General features: G+C 33.3%; 2 protein-coding genes and 1 long non-coding RNA gene across 18 annotated transcripts in view; 2 read left to right on the forward strand and 1 right to left on the reverse strand.

The window, feature by feature from the left end:
- Positions 1-4,797, forward strand: part of LOC128175906 (sodium channel protein para-like) — a 41,688-nt gene extending 36,891 nt beyond the window's left edge. For 10 of the 16 annotated variants that reach the window (XM_052841781.1, XM_052841782.1, XM_052841784.1 and 7 more), the window contains 2 exons: positions 335-346; positions 1,384-4,797. In XM_052841781.1, the coding sequence (XP_052697741.1) occupies positions 335-346; positions 1,384-2,618 (1,247 nt within the window). In that variant the 3' untranslated portion in view covers positions 2,619-4,797. The remainder of the gene's footprint in view (positions 1-334; positions 347-1,383) is intronic. The other 6 variants (XM_052841786.1, XM_052841785.1, XM_052841794.1 and 3 more) reach the window with 1 other exon arrangement.
- An 8,443-nt stretch (positions 4,798-13,240) lies between these two features.
- LOC128175229 (uncharacterized) lies at positions 13,241-15,563 on the forward strand. Its single transcript, XR_008242646.1, has 4 exons — positions 13,241-13,849; positions 14,561-14,598; positions 14,820-14,931; positions 15,060-15,563. It is a non-coding gene; the product is annotated as an uncharacterized LOC128175229 (long non-coding RNA).
- Positions 15,564-15,716: 153 nt separating this feature from the next.
- On the reverse strand, positions 15,717-19,152 carry LOC128175227 (myb/SANT-like DNA-binding domain-containing protein 4). The gene is made up of 7 exons (XM_052840696.1): positions 18,732-19,152; positions 18,147-18,214; positions 17,442-17,588; positions 17,134-17,202; positions 16,818-16,883; positions 16,484-16,522; positions 15,717-16,266 (listed from the first exon to the last, which is right to left on the reverse strand). The coding sequence occupies exons 1-7, from the start codon at positions 18,899-18,901 to the stop codon at positions 16,064-16,066; spliced, it is 762 nt and encodes a 253-aa protein (XP_052696656.1). The 5' UTR covers positions 18,902-19,152; the 3' UTR covers positions 15,717-16,063.
- Between the last annotated feature and the right edge of the window lie 2,851 nt (positions 19,153-22,003).

Below are 22,003 nucleotides of genomic sequence, written 5' to 3' on the forward strand. Positions count from 1 at the left end.
ATGGTTTCATAAAATGATCCAGTTTCATTCGTGCCACGCTAATCTATGTATCTTATAGCCGCTTATAATGTTCAGTATATTTGCCGCATTTTACACTCAGCTTATTGTCACTGCCTGCAGTTATGTATGATTTCTGCATGTTTGACTACCCATGATGGAATAATAGAAACTTTGGTTTATTAGTCGATTCTCGCATGTATTTAGTGGGTGCTTAAGTTTTTAGATTATGCACATAGTTTTTATTTCTTTTAGTGGTATGCATCTGCTATAGACATATTGGTTGTCAGATATAATATGCTGCTTTTTAATGTAATTTACCTCTATTGTCATATAGGAGAAATTGTCAGTGAGTAAACGTGTGATGGGTGATCTCCCTTGGTGCATGGCATTATACTACCTTTGAAATATTGATGATATAAAAAAAAATTTTGGTTGTATTAAATTTATCTTACTGTGTTCAGCTGAGTTGCCGGTCATTGCAAAGTTCGAACTTCAAGAATGTCATTTAATGAAGTTTTGTTGAGTAGTAGTTTTTCTCATAACTGTGTGTATTTCTTCATACTAACTTGCTCTCTTTTAGTTTAAGTTTATAATAGAGCAGTTCTATCCATGACATTTTTGTTTAGTTTCAAGTATCGAAAAATAAGAATGCAATAAGTTGTCTGTAAAATGAATTTCAAGAAAATTGCACATTACACAGTTTTTATTTAATAATTTTGCAAATTTCAAGAGGCCCCCACCCCAATTTAATATGTGTTTTAAAAACAGTTGTTAATACGTTGAAAACGAAACACAGATAAAACTGCAATAAAAGCAGTCGCATAATTTTATCCTCATAAATTAAGATAATTCAAAATGACAAATATTGAAAAAAAATTTGCTGGTTTTCTGATAAGAAAGGTTCTCAACTATTTATCATTGTGCATAGAGCTACATCTTATATAATATTTACCGGTATGAATGGTCCCAAAAATTATGCATTTCAAATGATACAAATGCGCAGGAAGATAATTTTTCAGTTTTGTCTGGTTTGAGAAAATGTGTAGGTTGTAAGAATTATATATTGAGCATAATATGTTGATGTTTGGCATGGGTGTGTGCATGTAGTAGTTATACTAATCATTGTGAGATTAGGTATATTACTATTACAAAGTTCTATTTCTGAAGAAAAAGGGGTTCTCTTTGTTCGTGTTAACTATTTGATATAATATTATATATGTATATCTTAATTGACGGCATGATTTAGTAGAAAATATATAGAGAGTTGTATTATATACCAATTCATACGTTTCTCTAATATAAGATTAAAAGTAATAGAAACTGATTTTATTCGTCACAAACCCTTTCTCCCTGTTTAGATGCATAGACTCTTTTATTTTGCAGGCGTTGCGCTGAGTGACGTCATGGACCAATTCCTGGTCTCGCCTACGCTTCTTCGAGTGGTCAGGGTCTTCAGGGTTGGCAGAGTGCTCCGTTTGGTCAAGTCGGCGAAAGGGATTCGAACTTTGTTATTTTCTCTTGCCGTGTCGTTGCCTGCTTTATTTAATATCGCTTTACTGCTGTTTCTTGTAATGTTTATATATGCCACGTTCGGGATGAGTTTCTTTATGCATGTAAAACACCAATATGGCATAGATGACTGTTTTAACTTTGAAACATTCTTCCGAAGTATGATATATTTGTTCCAAATGTGTACATCGGCAGGCTGGGATGGCGCCCTGGCCGGAATTACGAACGAGGAGGATTGTATTAAGGAAACTGTCCGATTTGACAATGGCACAACTATATACAGTGACTGTGGTAATTACAAGGCGGGTGTTATGTTCTTGACTTCCTACTTAGTTATAAGCTTCCTTGTGGTAGTGAATATGTACATAGCCGTCATTTTAGAGAACTTCAGTCAGGCAACAGAAGATGTTCAGCAAGGTTTAACTTCTGACGAGTTTGACCTGTTCTATGAGAAATGGGAAAAATTCGACCCAGAGGCTACGAAATTTATTCAACTTAGTCAGTTGTCTGACTTTGTGGATTACCTAGAAGAACCGTTGAGACTTCCAAAACCTAATCACTTTATGCTTGTGAAATTGGATATTCCGATTTGCGAAGATGACAAAGTGTATTGCAGGGATATTCTAGATGCCCTAACGAAGAACTTCCTGGGGACCTCGGACACGCCGGGGGAGATTGACGTCAACGAGGTTGACAAAGATAAGGAGAAAATCGAATATCACGTGACAAGTTCTACCCTTATGCGACAGAAAGAGCACTACGCCGCAAGGGTTATCCAGAAAGCCTGGAGAAGATACAGAAACGAGAAGGGAAATTTACCCTCGCCACCCCCATACGATATGGTTATTAGTAAGGAAAGTGATATGGTTACAAGCAAAGAGAGTGACATGGCAACCAGCAAGGATAGCAAAGACACGGCAACAACCATTCACGAAGATACCGCAAGCACAAAAAGTGTAAAGAGTGACACATCCACCAAGCAGACGGCCGGAAGTTCTATCGACGTGCACATTGAGATTCCGGAATCAGAAATCACCGAAGAAACGGCAATGTTGTCACCGGAAAATAGAACGGTTGAACTACGCGCAGATAGTGACGTAGTGGCTTGAGGTGATACAGAGAAATTAACTTCGGCAGGAAACTCGAAATGTCCTGGGCCCGGTGACAGAAGGGACTCGGACTTAAGAACTTTAAAGATACTCAAAGTGTACTGCATGTCTTTCTATTTATTAGTTTCAGGATGCAATTATTTACCTTCTGCATTGCGCATGCTACGAAATGCAGAGTTTGTGACTATTTCATTGGTTAAATGATACCAAGGCCAGTTCACCCACTGTTATCAACCCAACCCTTTGGTAAATTACATTTACTACGTTACATTTCATCGAAAAAAATATATACATGTGTTTTCAGCTACCGTGGATTCAAAATACGCGATGTTAAAAGTTTAAAGGCATAAGATCGTGCTTTATGGAAAATGAGTAGTCATATTGTTCAAAGAAATGATCTAATTAAAGACTGTATTTCTGATAATGATATTAGATTGGAAAAAATTAAAAGTGAACATCAATTGCAAACATCTTTCACAGAATACTGTGTCTGATTTACTAGTTTTGTGCCTAACGTATATTAACCGACTTATTTCACACACTGCATGAGTGAGAGAAAGAGAGAAAACCAACATGACATTTTCTTCCAAAATCTTGCAGTTGTAAACTTTCTGTAGTTGTATTTATGATAAAGAGCATATTAAACATCGTTAAAATGCTTTAATTCTAATAACTTAACAAACACTGCCGCCATTATCAATGAAAGCAAATTACATGTGCAGAAGCCCAAATTGAAATTCTTTCTCTTGGAATTCTGCCTGACTTTGTAGTTGGTTTTGAATATGAATGGTATCATTTATATGTCCTCTCGCGCGTGATGTTACACTTTTTGATATTAACTGTTGCTCAACACTATTTTGTAACCAAGCTTGTTATATAATTTCATGTACGTACATCTGGTTTAGGGTACATCATATATTCCAAAATACACCCGATTCCTTATACAGTATTGTTGTATTTTTCGTTTGAAATTGCAATTATGTTTTTATAATTGTTTTGGATTTAGTGGTATGTATTTTGGGGAAAAGCGTAAAGTTACATATGATTGCTGATTACTGAATAAATTTGTTTTTGTATCCTCCGACTAGTGACCCTCTATATTACATTTTAGAATTTTTTTTAGCAACATTGCATCATTGATGAGTCTTGTCAAAAACGAAAGTAAAAGAAAAAGTAAATGAAACGAAATTTTAGTTTGGAAGAGCTCAGTAATTATGAATCTTGAATTAATCTCTGAAATGTAAATATTGTATAAAACTTGAAAACTGTAAAAACTTAAAGAGGGTTATTAAGAATACAATCATGTGATTTTCTACGGAAAATAAAACCGACCAATACGGGTACATGTTACAAACATATACATTACCATCCATCTATTAATAAGACCTGGAATAATGATGTCATGGTGACAACTAATCATCGTTTATGCAAATGTAAATTGTTTTCAAAACATAATGTAAAATGTTTTCAATGCAGATCTCTACAGCTGAGGTCAAAGGTCAAATTTCGTTATGGCTCGTGATGCTTGGTTAATAGTTGTATAGAGACTGTTTTCTTTGACAATATCTCAATTGTTTGTTTGATTCCATGGATGTGATATTTTATACATAAACTTGGCTTTTATTGTTGCACCAGACTTTGCCAAATGATGTTGAACTCTATGTAGTGTCTGCTTTTTTACGGAATTGTACCCATTTTATGCAGTTGCTATCTTTATTGTGTGTTGTATGTAAGAGTATGTCCTTGACATAATGTCATTTATTCACTTCAATGGAAAATTATTGAAAATCGATATTGAACTTTTAACCAGTTTCGATATAATGCTTTGTGTTTTATGAACAAGAGGTAAAAAAGCAGATTTAGATTAAAAAAAATATTTAGAAAAACATTCTACAATGAAATTAGATATATTGTGAATGCAATGTTGAAAATACATCTAGAGAATATTTTTAAATGTTTAGAATTACAAATATATGTCTAAAAACACCATTCGATTGAATCCTTTTGATGACAATATAATATTTGACATAACGAGTGCTTGGGAACGGATATAACTGTGAACATTTTCAGTCTATAAATATGCACAATACTGAGTTCTATACAAGGAAGAGTCGTGTATGATCATTATAACATCGGCTTTTTTATTTGCAAATTTCTGTAAATAAATTTATTACACAGTTTTGTGGGTTATTCGTTTTTCTGTCGAATTTCGTCTAAAAGAAAAGGTCTGTCAAACATTCATAACGGCATCATATTTGAGGGGTTAAGGTTGCCTTTGTGTATATAGCTACATTAAAAACTTAACTTTTTAATATATATATATATATATATATATATATATATATATATATATATATATATAATTCTTTGACCATTAATTTGAAATTGACAGGTCCGGCCCTTCCATGCATGTAGAAAAACATAGGAGAAAAAAATGAAAATATGGATAGGTGTCTTTAAGATCTTTTTAATATATATATATATATATATATATATATATATATATATATATATATATATATATATATATATATATATATAAAATTCTTTGACCATTAATTTGAAATTGACACGTCCGGCCCTTCCATGCATGTAGAAAAACATAGGAGAAAAAAATGAAAATATGGATAGGTGTCTTTAAGATCTTCTCCTGAAAAATCGAACAGCCCGTAATTTCTAAAATTTGCATAAACTTTCTGATGTACGAACATCAGAATATCATAAGAATATCAAAGTCACAAATGTATATATTAAATGGTGAAAGGTTATGTGATAGTAATTTGGGATAGCGGGTTCATGTAGCTCACTTTTGCAACAGCAAATCACATAACTGTTCCGAATAAGAGATTGTCAAAACAATCGCGCTGGGGATGTTGGGGGGGGGGGGGGGTAGAACATTTTTTTTAAGGAAAATGAGAGACCATGACTTGTAAAATTGATATAAAAGCAAGCTAGTGAAGTTAGGGTTTCAAACTTTCATCATACCGTTACCCAGATGGTATTCGACGATATTTAGAATAAGGAGTTCCAATTAAGTAAATAATAGATCAACTTTCTAATGATATTTCAAGACTGCACTAAAATTAACATATAGAAACAAGATATTAAACTTTAACTATTTAGAAGAAGTGATACCAGTTACAATGTACTAGGGGGAAAATTCTCGTAAGATATGTAAACTGCGGTTAGTAAAATAAACATATAAAAGCAATATCGTATGTTTTCAACTTATAACTTCACGGAGAAGCCACAATAACACCCCTGCGAATGTTATTGTCATTCAAATTTTAGACCACGTGGTTTTATTTGACCCTTTCAGTTTCGCAGTAACAATCGTACCTCGAGTATATAGTCTATTTCACAGTATCTAGGTTTTTGTAGTCAAATATAAAATCTAGAGGCTTATTGATTTTAAACTTTATCTTCATTGATTGGTGAATGAAATGTGTTCTAGAAATAAATGTGACTATACAAAGATAAGTTTTTGTCTGCTGTTGCAACAACTAACATGCTTAAAAGAGATCCCTCCTGAGGATTAATTTTCGATCCGCGCCTGACCTAGTAATAACATCAATAGTGAAACAGTTTATACTATTTCATACAGAATGCTCCTTGAAAATGACTCGATATACTAAGTTTTAATGCAAAACAGACACCCATCATTTTTTTAAAAAAACATGGTATTGCACACCACAAGCATTTAACATGGCTTGATTTTATTAAGCAACCCAATGTTTATATTTTCAACCACTCTACACGTGGTTAAACACGAACGATAACTCTCTTCTGAATATTATCGTTTAATATAAATAACTGCTAGATGGTGAAATAAGACCTACATCTTGAAAGCTTTTCCCGTTTTAATATAAATCAAAGTAGGATATGATATGAAAAACGACCAGTACTTGAGTATTTTGAGAATATTATCTGAACACTTATACTTCCGCTCGAAATTTCACAGGAATTGAACAAATCTCGGTGAAGTCTCGTGAACTTTCATTCGAGCACCTCTGGATTTATTACGCACTTAGCAACGATAAAGAAAACATTCCGAACACATTCGCAGGGGTGAATAAGGGATAGGCAATTTTACAAAGAAATTGGAAAAATTGGACGAAAATGGATGCTTTGATTTGTGAAGTCAAGAGGAAAGTCCTTGCTTATATGAAGAATTAAACAGATAGATAGATAGATAGATAGATAGATAGATAGATAGATAGATAGATAGATAGATAGATAGATAGATAGATAGATAGATAGATAGATAGATAGATAGATAGATAGTTCAATTAAGAAAAACTATAATGATGATTTTTATAGGGAATAGAATTAATTTAGACATGCCTTGTAAGTAAAGCGCAGGATACAGCCAATGATCTTCATTTTCATGCAGCATTGATTTTGATTGTTCAGAGCTGACTACATGTATGTAAAAGAAAAGGTAATTTCATCTAGAAAGTATTCATTAATTGATGTAGAACGCAAGATAGATACCAAACAGTTTCAGAATGGAGTAAGGTCTTGTTATATGAAATTTTCTTTTTGATATCCAGATCCAATAGACGAGTTGTCTTTCTTTCTAAGGTAATGCCTATTGACTATTTCAAAATATGTAGAATTTTTTTGCTTAGGGCTGAGCAAGTAAAAACAATGTTTAAAAATCAAGCTTTCTTTAGGCGAATATGCTAATTGAAACACCTGTGCTAGATGAAAATATATTTTGTTTCTTTGAAGTCTGAACATTATAAGCTATATAATGGAAACTGAGAATCCGTTAATTCTTGTTCCACGGGTACGGTTTGTGAAATTATTCTTTATTGTTTTAAAGATACAGCGATAAACAACAATAAAAGCACCACAATAAAAACGTTACCGCTAGGCAGGGAACGCCCATGTACTTTTCAGGTTTGTATGCTAATGACTCCGTTCAAGAAGTTAAAAACCTGTAATCGAAATAAGTTTATTAATACCTACTCTGTATCTGTTTGAGAAATGCAGGACTTTTTTCTACTTAAGATATTGAAAGTAAAGTGAAAACAACACGAGAGAGAGAGAGAGAGAGAGAGAGATTTAAAAAGGATCAACTTTGAACTTCTAGCTAAATATCAATCTCCTTTTGGAAGGAAAAAAATATATAAATACCCTTATAAAGTTATCTTATGGGGAATCGGTTATACTAAGTTCGAATTAAAGAAAAATCATAGAAAAAAGCCCAGACATATGCTGTCAATTTTTTTTTCATTCAAATTTTCTTTTTTATTTCAACAACATAATGCTGCAGAACAAATAATAAGCGGAGATCTCGTTACACTGAATGATTTTACACCCCCCACCCCCCCCACCCCCCCCAACACATACACATACATTGATTGGGCGTAGAAATATTTTTAATTATAATAGATATCCTCTATTAAAGAAAAATAAATGGCCATTAATTCCGCGTTTATATTGTTTTTGTGCAACCATTTCAACATTGCGCCTGCAACCTTTTTCATAAGTGAAACAAAATTCACATTTCTCTACATTAACACTTTGAATATTCTGCTAAAGTAATTATTATATCGAAATAAAAAAAAGGTGAAGTACATAGGTCAAGTTTTGATTTGAACATATTTTTATTGTACAAATTTACAACTGGGATTGGGCACTAGTTCAAAAACTTAGACAGCCCCCTCCCAATACAAGTATATAAATAGTGCCTGTTTGGGAGGGTAACAGTTGAAATTGACACCCCGAGAAAACCATTGTCAACCGACGCGAAGCGGAGGTTGACAATGGTTTTCGAGGGGTGTCAATTTCAACTGTTATCCTCCCAAACAGGCACTATTTATTTTGTTATACTGAATGTCTTTTTAAAAAATTTTAAGAAAATTTTACTGCTTTTATATAGGAATAACGTGAATTATACAGCGAACCGTACGCGCATAACTTTCGCGCATGTAACATTTTTTAATATTACCCGTTGCCAAGTGCGTTGCTAACGCTGAGGGTAATAGTAAATATTATTAACTGCGTCTTAACCAATCAGATTTCAGTATTTAACATGAAAGTATAACAATATTGTATATCATACAGTACAAATAATGTTTACACAACATGTAAAGTCAACAGATCAAATAACAATTACATATAAATTTTCAATTGTGTACAGATTGCAAAAATGATGAATTGATTTAAAATAAAAAAATCAAAGGATAAAGAGACTATAAAATCTTAACACCGATAGAAACGTATCTAGAATTTATTTCCCTCCGCCGCATCAAAACATAATTTTAATAAATGAATAGAAAGCAAGACATTTTCAATAAAAAAAAATCACTTTCAGTATATTCACACACAAAAATCATAAATCGTCAATCAAGCTGTATTTATAAACTCCTGAAAAGAGATTTTTTAATGATTAACATATCAGATATACATGTATATATAGAACAATTTTAACAAGCAAAGCTTTATTAAAAGCTTACCGTCTTTAGAGCAAACTCGCTACAGCAATAAATTATCAAATGAAAATTAATTCTTTTTAAGTAAATGTCGCCTTCTTGTACATGTGGAACTTTTTTATATTTGCTGTAAACGCGCGTGCCTGAATTGAAATTAAGAAATGCGTACCACGTGTTTGTTAGTTGAGATAGACTAAAGTAGGGAAAATGAGATCTTAGGAAGGGTCGTATTATTAAAAAAATCAATTAATACAACGACATTCAGCATCTTGTTTTACTGATTTATTTTCCTGTGTCTAATATGCAAACTTGTTTACTGATATTAGCCATACATGTACGTATCAGATTTCACATTTTTTTTCTGTATTTGCATGAACAATAAAAAAAAAGAGCAAACCATTCAATAGATATTACAGAATAGTGTTTCAACAAGTTGTACTGAAGAATTAAAGCCTGTATTTCATTCATTGCAATTTGTATTGTTTTTTCGTTTTCTAACTTTTTTAAGATTTAATATCTACAAAAATTGTTATGTCGTACGTATAAAAGATCATCTGAAATTATCTCTCTTGCTCCGAACAGTATTTCAACCAATGAAATAAATGTAAAGAAGATGGGTGGATAAGGCGTGTAAAATGCCCATACGCGGTCGGACAGGCTACTGAAAAATTAAAGTATCAATAAATCTGATGGATTTTTTTTAAATCATTTAAAACAATATATGTTTAACGAATCATTGATTTTTAACCTATAGGTATGTTCAATACTTGGAATATGTTGACTCAAACAGGCGTATACCTATCAAAACCTGCAAATACTGTCATTTTTTAGAACTTCAAGGCATTTTCTTTTATAGAGTGGGTCTGTGCTCCATATTTTTCTCATAGTCTAATTAAGGTCTACTGGAAAACAAACCGATTTCAATCAACAAAAACGTGGAGAGATGACCCACTATACATTAAAATTATCATTTTGTATCCCAACAATTGAACGTTTTGAAAAAATAATCAAGTCCGGTGGTTCGTGGCCTTAGTCACACATAATATTTAAAAAGCCCACTTTGTTGTGTCTGAATGGCTCAGTGGTTAGAGTACCTGGCATATGCTAATCTTATATTACTAAAACCGATTTGGTTTGACTTTTCCGATCGCGTCGCGTTCAACTTTTTCAGCTACGTCATACATAAACAATACCCGCACCTTAACCACAGTTTTTTATTGGTGGATTCAGCTTACCGCTGATTGGCTGCTGGTTAACTAAGACTAAATTATGCACGGACAGAACAACAACACATCAGAGAATGAAAAATTCACATGGGTACTCGTGACTGTCGAAATTGGGCTATTTTTCGAAAGTGTACACTTGTGATAAAACAATACATACGGTACATAACATATATAGCTGTAGCTATGTGTATAAATTTTGGGTTTGAAAATATAAAGCTACAGTGCATACAATACTTACATGTACAAAAAAAACTTTACGGCAATTTGCCGCGTATAAAAATAACACTATTTTTTAAAAATATTTACATCATACCATACCACATTTTGTGCAAATAATCCATTTAAATAATTCTTCATTTAGTTTACTATACTGTTAATAATTGTAGCTTTACCCGCCCCAAACTTTCTCCTATTAAACAACCTTTAACCGTACTCGGAAAGCGGATCAAGAACTGTATTTTTATGTATGTAAACAAACCTGTGTATATATATTGAGCGGGCGATCGGGGGTTCAGAGACAGGTAAAATAAAGAAATCTGCAGTAAATGGTTTGTGGATATTTTAGTATATATATTTACACCGAAAGTGATAGGGCAACAGAAGAGAAACGAATCGGACACTTGCCTAATGAAGACGCACATGTACAAACCTCCTTCCGTCTCGTTCTTTCACACCATCGTTCAATACTTTTATTGACTGTCGATTGCCGATCGAAAGGTGTAGAAATCGAGGAATTCATACCTATCACTTTGACTGGCAAGTTAGTAGGTAATACATGTGCATTATACATTTACGGTATTTACATGAAATGAACGCTTAGCACATGCAACTTTTAAATATTATATTTTTTTATAACGCCGTACTCTGGACCGTAGCTTGAGGATATGGTTTAACGCCCGTTTACACAGAGAGAGAGAGAGAGAGAGAGAGAGAGAGAGAGAGAGAGAGAGAGAGAGAGAGAGAGAGGTTTAGCACAGAATTTAAACATACGGGATAGTCGATTTTGAATGAATAATATTGGGGGGGGGGGAATAAACTGTTCTGAGAAATCCTTCAGCTCTGGCATTGCATAAGCATATACTGATAACTCGGCCTACAAATAGGAGTTAACCAATCATATAGTTTTCACACCGGCGGCGTGTATAATTTATGCATGACGTAGCTGACAGAAATGATCGTGACGCTATAGGAAAAGTCAAACCAAATCGGTTTTGATAATATATCAAGGGTTTTTATGTTACGGGTTCGATACCACCAAAATTTCCAACAATACTTTCTTTTCTTATTTTTTGTTAAATATATTAAAAACTGACTAAAGTTAGAAATTTTGCTTTTGCAAAGTTGTATTATAATACATTTGAATAGATTTAATTGGGGAAAAATAAATTCAAAAATGTATTTCACTACTATACCGAATGGGCATTTGTGCCATCTTATTCCCCCATCTTCTTTCGCATCATGTAATTTTTACCAATCACAAAAGATAGGAAGTGCAAACTGTAAATTATTTCAACTTTTTATACAAGGAAAGACGGTAATGACACTGGATTCAAGCGAAATAAGTATAGATTGGCTGATTGGCCAACAACGAAATAGACAGCCCTACGTCACAGTGATGTTTGACACAACTACCCAGAGCTAGCTCTTGTTAAAATGGTTCCACTTGTTAACTACAGACATGTTGTATTGTACGTAAAGATATACAACACTGAATCTCTTAAGTTTTCTATCGATATCTCTACATACATTGTATATAGATCGCTCTATGTTGTATCTCATGACTTAAAGTCCAGTCTCCTTTATAAACTGTACTTTTATAAGGTTACTATTTACAAAGACGTATTCTTGCAAAGAATCAAAGCAAATTGCTCTGAACTAAAATGAACCTTCAAGCTGCGTTTGCACGCCTGACAAAAAGAATTGTTCTTTATTCTTAATAACGCCACCGGAACAGCATTTTACGTAATAAAATATAATTTTAAACCATACCACCTTTTCGCTCAGCCGATTTCGACTTCAATTTTAATTAATCTACTGAGAGCGAGGACCATAAATTTTGCTCAGTAAATATAATCTACCCTTAATGACAGAAGCGCATGCACGTACAGTCCTTAATACCCATCAAACTGTCGCTAATTATCGGTATATTAATTATGACTCCGACCTCGGCGGGGGGTAAAGTGTAAAAACAACGGGACCGGACGGGTGTTTTCTAGGAGGTCGTAAAAAAAGATCTGTGAAAAATAACACGATGTTTGAAAATAGCGGTCTTTGTGTGATCAAGCACGCTAAAAATAATTAATTTCACTAATTAGGGCGTAACCAGTGTATGGTTCTTGCGATCGTCCCCACGTGATTCTTTTTTCTTCTGACAAATTGCATGCAAGAGTTGCAGTTTGAAATCATAAATAATATAATAACACAAATAGAGAAAATAGATTTTGTCCACATTTCCAAACTAGTGTTGAAGATGAATTCCATTTTTTATTTTTTATTTATACAGAACATTGCGCTTATTATACATGAAAGAATATTATTATAAGAAACCTTCTATGTTTCAATTAATTTAACTTTTAAATACTGAAAATCTGAAAATGTTAAAGAGGTGATTCATTTCATAAGGTTTGTTTTAAAGATACACCTGTAATACATAATTGTTGATGGGTTTTTTTTGTTGATGATTTTTATTTTTCAATTTATAAATGACAATAAGAAGATGATCAATATGTACAAAAGTAACAAACAAGATTAATGTTATTATTCGAACTTTTACAAAGTAAATTAAGAAATGGGTACTTTTTATCACAGAGAAAAGGAGATTGAAGAAAATAAGCCTTATCTTAAACGCTCTGATAATGCTTATATTTAGCTCACCCGAGCTAAAAGCTCAAGTGGGCTTTTCTGAGCCCGCCGTTACCAACTTTCCTCTAGTCAACACTAGGGTCCACCGCCATAAAACATTCTTAAGTCTGAGAATGTTCTCAAGTCTGAGAATATTCTCAACTCCCCAATTCTCAAACTCAGCCGCCGCCATAAAAAAGTTGAGCAAAATAAAAATTCTCAAATTCTGTTTTATTCTCAAATATTTGAGTCTACAAAAATGTAGACTTAAGAATATTCTCAAGCAAACAAAATGGCTGCCGCTTACAGAAGATTGCATCGAAATCGAAGACGACCTAATGTTTTAGTTCGTCCGATGGTTTTAAGATATAGAAGTAATCCCTTGGATCAATCGGAGACGATTGAGGAGTTCGAAATCTATCATCGTGATAGATGTTGTCCCAACACCATTAATTTCATCGTCAATGGTGTTTAGGATCAGCTGATCACAGACACCAAGAGGGCTCCACTTCTGTAGGTCTTACTGTGTTTTTGCGTTTTGTTGCGACTGGGGCCCACCTTCGCCTGATTGTGGACAGTCTCGGAATTTCAGCGTCATCTGTTGGAAGATCCGTCAGAGCTGTTGCTGCCGCCATCGTCGCTGTTTTTGCCAGATCCCAATTCATCTTCCCTGTCGGTGAAGTGGCAACAAAAGTGAAGGAGGGTTTCAAAAGAGTTGCAGGTGCATGCACACACAATGCAAACACTATAATATCTTGCTTTTTCAAATAAAATTCCTTGTCTCTTACACTGTACCACCGCATATAACATATACTATTTTCCATATACTGACACGATGAAGTAGTCGTGTTCAAAAATATACCATATTAATGTTTCCTTTATAATGAGAGTTCTCGTGTAAGGGGGGAGTACTGGATGAGAAAAAAGATATAGGCGGATCCATCTATTACTGAATGATCTTATAGATACACGAGGACGGCAATGAACAAATATGGAACGAAAATACAAACACTTTCCAATTTTCTCATTCAAACTAGCTTCCCTAGAGAACAAAAACTGCTGTCAAATAAAAATTGATAAAATTATTTTTAAAATATTAATTTGCAATCTAAGTTGGGGTGGGGTGGGTGGCAGTAATAAAGTTTTTAAAAGTTTGTATAATTTATACATGTGCATTTAGAATTCAAAATCAATTACCTCTAAACCGCAATTCAAATAACTTAAAATTATCAATTTGTTGAACAAAATTGATATAGTTTACATATTTAATTGTCTTTCATTATCACTTATTTTCATTTTTACTAGTTCATATTAATATCCACACACATTAATCAATCTATAGATTAAAAGATAATGAAAATGATAATTGAGTTACATGTAATATGAAAATCAATATACAGTTGTATCTAATCATTTTTTTTTTCATGAATAGGGTTTCCTAAAAAGCTAGGATGCATTGATGGAACTCAGGTAAGGATCTTGGCTCCATCAATTAATGAACCTGATTATGTGAACAGAAAGGGGTTCCATAGCCTCAATGTTTAGGTAAAACAAAGGAAAAATAAAAAAAAATGTACTTATTAGGTGGTTAAGTAAATAGTAACACACAAAATTGTGCGAGAATTAACATATACTAGTAGGTGTTTATAATAAAAAAAATATTATAGATATAATTCAATCTTTATTTTTAGATGGTGTGCAGCTCCTCTTTTAGAGTAACTTCACTGTGTGCAAGTTGGCCTGGCTCATGTCACGACTCCAGAATTTGGAGAAATTCCCATCTTTGCCAACAGTTTAAAAATGGTATACATGTATTACTAAAATCTTTAATAAACTTGCTGTCTTGCTCCCTCTTTCTCTCTCTCTCTCTCTATATATATATATATACATTGTATATATCTTTATTCATGAAGTAATTTTCATTAATCAAGGATTGCATGATGGGATATTGCTGGGAGAATCCGGACACCCCCTTACACGACATCTAATGACACCATACTTGACACCTTCGAAGCGGTCTGAGGAAAAGATTAATGCCAGTCTTTACCAAACCAGAGTGTTGATCTAGCAGACTTTTGGAATCATGAAAAGACGATTTCAGACTCTCCAGGTTGGGTTCAGGGTTTCCCCTCACCTGGCTGTGTAGTACATTACAGCATGTGACATCTTACACAATTTAGGAATTGAAAGGGGTGACATTTCTATTCAGGAGAACTATACAGACATAAATGTAGCTTAATGCATTCCGGTAAATACTGTGGAACCAGGACAGGTCCGAAATGATAGTTTGCTCAATAGAGCAGAGTGTTTTTCTAAATGAAATATAATAAAGAATATGGTTACAGAATAATTTGTTTTACCCTGAATTTCTGTTGAATGATAACAAGTCACTGTCAGACACAGTAAATTCATTTCAATTTTTTTCTATCTCCAGTACATGAATTAAACCTCTCTCTTTCCTGCTTTCTCTCACTCTCCCTCTTTTCTTTCCCTCTCCCCTTCTTTCTTTTCTTTCTCCCCTCTTTCTCTACCTTCCCCTTTCTGTCTCTCATACTCAAATATAACATATATAATAATGAACAGTCAAAGAATTTAAAAACATTTTCAATTAACATGTAGCTGAGGTTACACTCACGAGCCAAAAGTATGTGAATTTCTTTTTTATATATATAATTATCTAATCTAGTTTTCTTTTGTCATAATAATACATGTATAAACTTAAGGTATTTTATCATCTCTCTGTTACTCAAATTTGATATTACCAATCCAAAGTAGGATAACTATTAACAAAAACCTATTTAAATGTTTGTCAAAATTGCAAATTAAATTTGTTTTCAATGAAATGTAAAAAGAAAAAAGAATAAATTAACGACATTTAGCATGTGAGTGTATGTAGATCGGAGAGTTGACTAAATTATTGTGAATGCGCATTGCCCTACATTTCAGCTATAAAAGATGGATAAGTAGTTTGAATGTCCAAAATAAGTTTCTGTTTTTTGAGGAGTAGAACTTCTTTTTTCAGAGTTAACACTTCCTTTTCTTCTTTGATTTTAAGAATCTCTTCCTCTAGTCGCTGGTTGTCTAAAGTTAAGTTGATTTCTTCCAATTCTTCAAGCTTTCTCTTTCTTGATGCACTCTCTGAAGTAAATTATTAAATACAAGTACATGTACTTCATATGATTCATCCTACTTATAAACATTTTTAGATTTCTATTGAGAGAGAGAGAGAGGAGAGAGAGAAAGAGAGAGAGAGAGAGTCAGAGAGAGAGAGAGAGAGAGAGAGAGAGAGCATAAATATATAGAGATATCTATATATATATCAATGTATTTATCAAAAATTGGAATGAATACTTACCTTTCTTTTCAGTTCTTTTTGAAGGTTTTGCCTGTTTATCTGCATAAAAAAGAACATCAGAGTATTTTATAATTTCCCAATGAAACTAATTATCTAAAAAAGTTATAAACTAAATTCACATAAAATTTATGCCAGCATAATAAGTCTCCTATTGAAAAGTGTAAAATTGTAATATGAACAAAATCCCTCCCTCTCCTAACCAGGGATTGGGACACTGGTCATAATTTAAATCTTTGTAGCTTGCTTCCACATTTCTTTCAGAAAACAAACAAAAATTTGTTCAATTAAGGTACTGAAAGATAACTTATAGAAACAACACTAATATTGATATTACCTTGTAATGAATCAAGGCTGATTTCCAAAGGCGCAGTGATTGCAATTGCAGGAAGTGTACTATCAGCTGAAATCAAAATATTCCTCAGCTATATTGAGAAGTAATAAAAAACAAGTGTAAAGTGATAAAAGTATTAGAAATTCAGTCAATTGAGTACTGAGGATACTACTTGTGTTCCACATGTAAATACCAGCTGTGTTTGTTGTAAACAACTAAATAAATTAGTAAATATAAACATTAAACATTCACTAATTAATCAGTTCCAGTGACATGAAATATCTCTGTCACATTAGTAACAAGATGAACTTGACTGTACCTTTCTGTGAACAGCCAGCTGCTGCCTCAGTATCTGGGACCAGTGGTTCTGATATACTCAGTAATGGAGCTATGTAAATTAAATCAAGCATAAATACATGTATGTAAAGCATATAATATAAACTGGCAGAAATAATTTCAAAGTTGTGTGAATTCAATCCTAATTTATACACCATAATATAAGTCTTCTAATTTAATTTAAGGACATTAACACAATTTTGTCCTGTATCCTATCCTATATATACCATCTATAGTCCTGTGTGTGTATATATTAATCAATGCATGTGTGTGCGAGTGTTGATTTCATACCATCTGTATCAATTCCTCCTTCCACACCACAGAGGTTTGGCTCCCCATCAGCCAGGCGGAGGTAAGTCTCCTCACCTGGTGTGAGTTGAGGTAGTGGGGGGCCACCACCAGTCTTGGGACGCTTCAGCCCATCAAGCTTTTCTTTACCTTCAAAAAGAAAAGATGTGACACAATAAGAGTCTTTTAATAATAATTCATAGTTATCTATCATTGTCCTTTAAACCTGGAGTGTTTTTTAACTTTATACATTATATTTTCATGCATAAAACATTCTTAATTGCCATTTCATTAAATTATTTTAATAAATAATGAAATATATTGTCAGTTATCCATATCATTGGTATATTGAATACTTAATATGATTTGGTCACTCGATCGATCCAGTTTTAATGGAATGCTATAATTTTTAATTACATGTATATGACTTAATTTGGCTTTTTGTAAATAGTAATGTAATACCGGTACATTTGCAGACACCAGATGAGTGTAAAACTTATATATATTTATGTACAGTTTATTGGGTATTCAAAAACTAAAAATATATATGCCCAATAGACTCATAGGTCCAGCATGTGTAAAATCCAACAGTCAACAAATCGTTCAAAGCATTATTAATCTGCTTAATTTTTCATTCAATTTGTGTAAATAGATTGATAAAAAAGATTAATCATACATTCACCATTAAATACACACATACACACTTACTTCTTGACTTCACATTGTAATATTTTTTCTTCACCTCCTCCCATTCCCTTCTTTTAATGTCGAACTGTCTACAATAAAGGAGAGCCTATTAATGTATGCACGCGGAACTATAAATAGAAATGGAAACCACCATTGACCAAACTGTAAAGGAAAAACTACGAAATGCATTATGAATCATGTACGTGATTGTTGTATGTACACAACAAATACAAGTATGGCTCTATATTTTCGCACTGAAGTGTGGTATATATTGGTCGTGAATATAAACGTAATAATTGACGGCACGTATATACGTACAACTACATTGAAATAAAAACGATGTCATTACAAATTTAGTTTTAATTACAATTTCGTGTTGTCTAAAAACTTATGATCGTATCGAAACTTCAATAGCTACTACAAGTATATAGAGATCTAGACCAAGCGGTTAAACTGTAGCCCTACGACAAATTTGGGTTGGTAGACATGCAAACGCTGCACTGTACATGATATAGAAATTTGCGGTCTTCTTGTTAATCTAGTTTGCTTGTGACAATCACTTCACATTTTTTTTTTATTGTTAATCACTTCTGAAGATTTACTTACGAGTTCAGTCGGTCTGCAATTTTTTGCCACTCTCTTTCTTTCATTTCTCTCCCCTTCTTAATCCCACACCCCTTAAACGACCCAAATAGCACGGTTGCCCTCGCTTTTACTTCCTCAATGAGGGCAACTTCTTCGTCAACCCCCCAATTCTGCCCCCGTTTCTTTTCCATTACTTTTTTCTTCCAAAATAACAAAGCAGACGATAAAATATGCAAAACATGTGTTTATTTACACGTAACTATAAATGTTTCTTACCTTTCTGGCGCAGAAGAGCTCCACTAGACCCCTTCAGTCATTGAAAAAAATCCGCGAAAACCGTCTCGCGAGAACATAAATTTGAGAAAATTCTCAACTCAAGTCTTGAGAATTACTCAGCTAAGAATATTCTCAAGTGGCTTTATGGCGGTGATTTTGAGAATATTCTTAGCTGAGTATTTCTCAAGACTTGAGTTGAGAATTTTTTTGAGAATTCTCAAAGTTTTATGGCGGTGGGCCCTGGAAAAAAAATCCCGAACAAAATATTTTTCTGCAGCTGTTTATGAATAATTATGCACTAAATATATACGACTTGGTTTTTTTTTAACTGCATACAATTTAAAAGCAAATATATATATAGTAACATCGTTCATAACAAAGTATAAAAAAGGCCACATATCTAAAGTGCTATTTTATTTTAGAGAGAGAGAGAGAGAGAGAGAGAGAGAGAGAGAGAGAGAGAGAGAGAGAGAGAGAGAGAGAGAGAGAGAGAGAGAGAGAGAGAGAGAGAGGGGGGAAAAGCGACCCTAAGAGTGTTCAAAGTAAAATGAATTTAAAACAAGAGGCCCACTGGTCACATAGCTTTCCTGAACAACAATTGTCATTATGATAATATAATTATATAATAACCTTTATGGAGTCATATACAAAATATCTAGACAATGTAGAAAAATAGATCCTGTTTTAAAATATTTTGAATTTTGTTTCTGGACATTCTTATGTTAATTTTTTTTAACGGGATGGTTTTTTAGTTATATCTCTTATTGAGCATTGCATTTCTCAAAAAGATCTAGATATAACTTTATATCCCTTGTGGGACACAAGAAATTTGTGAAAATATAAAAAAAAATTCCTACGTGATATGGACCCCCCCCCCCCCCCCAATCAATGTGGACCCACCCTATCCACGAAGATCATAATTTTGACAAACGTAAATATAGCCTACCTTAGGATACATGTACACAAGTTACAGCTTTTCTGGTCAAAGTATGCTAATATGCCTATGACTCCAACTTCTCAATCTTTCAAGGTAAATTAAGGAACATTTATATCTCCGGCGATAAAAAGTGTGTGTGTGGGGGGGGGGGGGGGGGGCTGAACCCTCTATTCGGCTATGTGCCTAATGGTTTAGGGTCTAACTTTGCAAAAAAAAAGGGGGGGGGGGGCTAAGCCCTCCCCCCCTAGCCCCCCCCCCCCCCAGTTCCGACGCCTATGAGCAATAATTCCTAGTTATCTTTCCTAGTAAAACAACCTTGTCTAATGAATTTCCATCACTTAAAGATGTTTCGTGTCAAGTTTGGTTGAAATTGGCCCAGCGGTTCTGGAGAGGCAGTCAAGGTGATTAGGCTCCACTGTTACCAAACTTTTCAAAGCACTCGACTCAGTCTTCAACTAAATTCTTTAAAGGTAAACTGCAATAATTTAAGGTCTAAACTCAGACTTGAGGCCTAGTGTTGACTAGAGGAAAGTTGGTAACGGCGGGCTCAGAAAAGCCCACTTGAGCTTTTAGCTCGGGTGAGCTAAATATAAGCATTATCAGAGCGTTTAAGATAAGGCTTATTTTCTTCAATCTCCTTTTCTCTGTGATAAAAAGTACCCATTTCTTAATTTACTTTGTAAAAGTTCGAATAATAACATTAATCTTGTTTGTTACTTTTGTACATATTGATCATCTTCTTATTGTCATTTATAAATTGAAAAATAAAAATCATCAACAAAAAAAACCCATCAACAATTATGTATTACAGGTGTATCTTTAAAACAAACCTTATGAAATGAATCACCTCTTTAACATTTTCAGATTTTCAGTATTTAAAAGTTAAATTAATTGAAACATAGAAGGTTTCTTATAATAATATTCTTTCATGTATAATAAGCGCAATGTTCTGTATAAATAAAAAATAAAAAATGGAATTCATCTTCAACACTAGTTTGGAAATGTGGACAAAATCTATTTTCTCTATTTGTGTTATTATATTATTTATGATTTCAAACTGCAACTCTTGCATGCAATTTGTCAGAAGAAAAAAGAATCACGTGGGGACGATCGCAAGAACCATACACTGGTTACGCCCTAATTAGTGAAATTAATTATTTTTAGCGTGCTTGATCACACAAAGACCGCTATTTTCAAACATCGTGTTATTTTTCACAGATCTTTTTTTACGACCTCCTAGAAAACACCCGTCCGGTCCCGTTGTTTTTACACTTTACCCCCCGCCGAGGTCGGAGTCATAATTAATATTAATATTAATTAAGGTCGTAAAAAAAGATCTGTGAAAAATAACACGATGTTTGAAAATAGCGGTCTTTGTGTGATCAAGCACGCTAAAAATAATTAATTTCACTAATTAGGGCGTAACCAGTGTATGGTTCTTGCGATCGTCCCCACGTGATTCTTTTTTCTTCTGACAAATTGCATGCAAGAGTTGCAGTTTGAAATCATAAATAATATAATAACACAAATAGAGAAAATAGATTTTGTCCACATTTCCAAACTAGTGTTGAAGATGAATTCCATTTTTTATTTTTTATTTATACAGAACATTGCGCTTATTATACATGAAAGAATATTATTATAAGAAACCTTCTATGTTTCAATTAATTTAACTTTTAAATACTGAAAATCTGAAAATGTTAAAGAGGTGATTCATTTCATAAGGTTTGTTTTAAAGATACACCTGTAATACATAATTGTTGATGGGTTTTTTTTGTTGATGATTTTTATTTTTCAATTTATAAATGACAATAAGAAGATGATCAATATGTACAAAAGTAACAAACAAGATTAATGTTATTATTCGAACTTTTACAAAGTAAATTAAGAAATGGGTACTTTTTATCACAGAGAAAAGGAGATTGAAGAAAATAAGCCTTATCTTAAACGCTCTGATAATGCTTATATTTAGCTCACCCGAGCTAAAAGCTCAAGTGGGCTTTTCTGAGCCCGCCGTTACCAACTTTCCTCTAGTCAACACTAGGCCTCAAGTCTGAGTTTAGACCTTAAATTATTGCAG

Source organism: Crassostrea angulata, chromosome 3, assembly GCF_025612915.1.
Source record: "Crassostrea angulata isolate pt1a10 chromosome 3, ASM2561291v2, whole genome shotgun sequence".
Lineage (NCBI taxonomy): Eukaryota > Metazoa > Mollusca > Bivalvia > Ostreida > Ostreidae > Magallana > Magallana angulata.